The sequence below is a fragment of the Citrus clementina genome, unplaced genomic scaffold (assembly GCF_000493195.1).
Source record: "Citrus clementina cultivar Clemenules unplaced genomic scaffold, Citrus_clementina_v1.0 scaffold_6, whole genome shotgun sequence".
NCBI classification, from domain to species: domain Eukaryota; kingdom Viridiplantae; phylum Streptophyta; class Magnoliopsida; order Sapindales; family Rutaceae; genus Citrus; species Citrus x clementina.
Genome location: NW_006262139.1, coordinates 10000061 through 10004263, shown reverse-complemented (window position 1 = coordinate 10004263; position 4203 = coordinate 10000061). Strand labels below are relative to the sequence as shown.

Genomic DNA, 4203 nt, shown 5'->3' with positions numbered 1-4203 from the left:
TTTATTTTTTTTCTTTTTAATAATGTCTAAAAAAATTATTATAATAGGGTAATATTGTAAAAATATGTTAAAAGGAACAAAAGATAATAACAAGAGTGTCAATAATTTAATGGTAGGGATGATTTGAAGTATTTTTAAAAATATAAGGACTAAACGGACACTAACTTCAAAATATAGGGACTAAACGAGCTTTTACCCTAAAATTTCAGGTCTAATAGAAGAGGAAAAATGATAGGTTCCATTCATGCATCTTTTAATTTAATTATTTTTTTTACAATTTATCTTCGAAACAAACAAGGAGTTGTTATTTCTTGTGTTGCAAGCAACTGTTTCTGAACTTTGCAATTTTATACTGGAAATGAGTGAGGAAAAAAAATGAGATACCCAGTCGGATTTCTTGATATTCAACAACAAATACAAGGAATTGAAACATTACAGGTGGACTAATTTGTACCATTTAGTCACATCGGCAATTCAATGAATTCTTAAGAATAAAACAACTAGCATATTGGAAGAGGGGCGCCATTCCATTCCCTGAGACATTCCAGCATTGGATCAATGATCTTGCCCTGGCACATTGCTGTAAACACTTTGTCAAATTTCTCGCCGGGCGATGTAACTTTTTCCCCAGTCAGAAAATTAGTCCCGAGCTCCTCCCTCACTAACCTGTACAATGGGTAAGACCTGCATTCTTTGATCCTGTTGGGAATTGTTGGATTTCCATTCTCAACAGTCTGCCTGGCGTTCTCAACTTCTTTGGGCAAAACGGCTTTCAATTCCTCCTCAAAGGCTGCAATCTTCTGGAAGATTGAGGAGTTGGCATTCTTCTCGTTCTCTCCATTGTTCAATGCATGCTCAACAAGTACTTGCCTTAGCTTTTGCATCAATGGATAGGTAGCGCTGCAGGGGTCATCAATGTATGCAAAGACGTGTTCGCGATCAGCCGCTTTGAGCAGATCCTTCTCACAGAATCTTGACGGATGAAGCTCTCCATTGGCACCGACGGTTAAGACTTTCCTAGCTACTTGGCTCACAGTGTCCTTCACTGTATGCTTCAAATTCTCCTCCAAATGCCTCAAGTCAATAGCTTGGCAAAGTGCTACCAAGAATGTGGAAGACATGAGCTTCAGGATATCCACAGCTTCAGCAGTCTTCCTGGAAGAGATCAGTCCCAAGGAGTTTACATCTTGGTTGTGCTGTTCAGCACTTTGGACGTGGTTAGTAACAGGATTGGCTAGAAATTGGAGCTCCGAACAATAGGAAGCCATAGCAATTTCAGCGCCCTTGAAACCATAATCCAGGCTAGGATTCCTGCCACCGGAAAGATTTGACGGCAATCCATTGTTGTAAAAATCGTTGACAAGTTCGGAAAATTGGGCAAACATGAGCTTCCCTATTGCCGCAATAGCCAAACGGGTATTGTCCATTGAGACACCAATTGGGGTCCCCTGGAAATTGCCACCATGTAAGGCCTTGTTCCTTGAAACGTCGATCAGGGGATTGTCATTCACCGAGTTGATCTCCCGTTCAATAGACTTGGTTGCAAACCGAATCACTTCGATCTGAGGGCCGAGCCATTGTGGAGAAGTTCTCAGAGCATAACGATCCTGTTTCGGCTTCTGCAGAGGATCAATCTCATGCAACTTCTTAGCCGCCTTGACATAAGAGCTGCCGTCGAGAATATGTTCCATTATAGCAGCAGCCTCAATTTGGCCAGGATGGTGCTTCAGTTTGTGTGTCAAGTGGTCAGTGAATTCAGGTTTTCCTTGCATGACTTCAGCAAAAATAGCTGACAAAATTTCTGATAACAGAGCAAGGTTGTTAGCGTCGAACAGAACCATAGAAGCCAGGCCAGAACCAACAGCAGTGCCATTGACAAGAGCGAGACCCTCCTTAGGCTGCAACTCAAAGAACCCGAAACCCGCTTGTTTAGAGGCTTCCTGAGCATCAATGATCTCTCCATTAGGCCCGGTGGCCTTAGAATTGGGCCGGCCGGTGAGCAGTCCGGCAATGTAGGACAGAGGAACCAGATCCCCTGAAGCAGTGATTGTGCCGCGAAGAGGCAGGCATGGAGTGATGCTGTGATTGAGCAGCTTTGTAATCGCATCCAGGATTTCAAATCGGATGCCAGAGTAGCCCTGAAGAAGAGTGTTGACCCTCACAAGCATGGCTGCCCTTGTTGCTGAGTGAGGCAGCGTGTGAGATGACTCTGTTCCGTTTCCAAAGATTCCAGCGTTCAAAAATCTGTACACGAAAGATAATACGACTAATTAATTAAAAAGAAAAAAAATAACCGTATGGTCGACATAGCTTAACGATAATTCTAGGCCTGTAGTTTCAAAGCACGTAAGAAATAAATCAACAATTAACGAAGGCAACGTGATTCACATCATACGTACAGTACTAGACTTTAATAAAAAAAAACGTACCTAATGAGCTCTTTCTGAAGAGCACCGCCGTTCTTGGTTCTCCGATGAGAAGTGGCGCCAAAACCAGTGGTAACGCCGTAGCTGTCGGTGCCCTTATTCATGCTCTCCATCACCCAATCACTGCTGGCCTTGACACCTTCCCTGGCGGATTCTGAGAGCTCCACTTTGACTTGGGCGTTGACGTCGCCAGCTGTCGCAATGGCAGCCACTTGTGCTACAGTCAACGTCTCACCACCGAGGTTGACCACCGGCTTCCTGTACTCCGCCACCATTCGCTTCACTTCCTCCAAATGGCTCCCCTTCAACGTCTCCGCCATCACTCCCCAGTTCAACGCATCCCCAGAACTGTAATTGTTGTCCTTACACAAACCCTCCAAGCAACCGTTCTGGTGACCATTCTCAATAACAGCACCTCTGTCCATATCTTTTGCGTAAATGTTACTACAATCACAAAAGATACCCCAACTAGAAGAATAATGAATGGGCGTGAATGAAAGTAGATCAACTAAAGGGAACCCTAAAGTCTTTAAATGTAGTGGATTCCTGAGGAAATGAGAGACACGGTATCGGGACTTATATAGGAGTAGCAGGATTAAGAATGACTTGGTAGGTAAGTCTGAGCATGGCAGTGGAAGAATGCGGAGTTTGTTGGAGACAGATCGCGGCCGTTCATTCTGATTTCATCTGAGGGTCAAGATTAATTGGTGTGCCGTGCCAATGATTTGTTGGATGGAGAAAAAATAATAATGTTGACTCGCAGCCATAATTGGGGGTGGGCTGGTGATGACTGCTGATGGAAAATAAGAATGCGGTTGGTGGAGATTCAACAATGAGGGGCTTAAAGTGCTTTAACTTAATGTGAACTCGAGATTCTCGTTACATGTTTAAATTTTCCCAAATCTAACAGCCATTTTTTTTAAAAAAAGTTAAATTAATGTACGTTGAAATTGAAGTGATGTTCTTGTTTGTTGTATCTTCGAATGAAGAGCAATTTTACTGATATTTTAAGACTTGAGTAACATAAATTATTCTCAAGTGATCCGCATGAACTGACTATTGACTTAAACAATTTACGTAGCAAATCTTGCCACAATAATAAATTAATAGATTGATGTGACTTCGTTTTCGGAATATTTTCAGGGAACATGCACGTAGTCAAAATGAGAGTGCTGCCAGATTGTAGCTGATCAATTTTTTTTTAAAATTTAATTATAACGACCATTAAAATAAGAAATTAGAAATTGTATGAGCTCGTTTGCACGTGGATTATTTGGGGGAAATAGATGGGACAAAATATTTTAGTGGCACGATTTTTGGATCTTAAAGAAATGGTAAGTATTTTAAAAATTTATGAGTAAATTTCAAACTAAACCCAGTACTACTGACAAACATCAATGTGCCACCATTTACCAGGATGCGAAATAACATAACTATAAGATGTGAAAAATAAAATTTTATGAGTTTGTAGATGTTATTTTAGTAGATTTAATGTGAGTTAAATTAAATAATAGTAAAATTACCCATATGAGTTATTATGAGCTTTTATTTTTTTAATTAAACTGTAGTCTTTTGTCATTCTCAAAGTCAAAGTTTAAATTTTATGGATTTATGAGTTTATGGATTAGTTTTATAAATTTAATTGGGCTACTTTTATAGATTTGATGGAGGCTAATCAGTAACTCAATGAACTTTCTTTTAATTTTTTTGAAATTATTTTCTCCAATAGGGGCTTGAGGTTGATCTGCCTCAGGTGATAATATCTTTTGAAAGAGTT

The 4203-nt window shown here is 40.4% G+C and overlaps 1 protein-coding gene across 1 annotated transcript; it reads right to left on the bottom strand.

The window, feature by feature from the left end:
* Positions 1 to 364: 364 nt before the first annotated feature.
* Positions 365 to 2983, bottom strand: LOC18038827 (phenylalanine ammonia-lyase). Its single transcript, XM_024182060.1, has 2 exons — positions 2430 to 2983; positions 365 to 2244 (listed from the first exon to the last, which is right to left on the bottom strand). The coding sequence occupies exons 1-2, from the start codon at positions 2849 to 2851 to the stop codon at positions 501 to 503; spliced, it is 2166 nt and encodes a 721-aa protein (XP_024037828.1). The 5' UTR covers positions 2852 to 2983; the 3' UTR covers positions 365 to 500.
* Positions 2984 to 4203: the final 1220 nt, after the last annotated feature.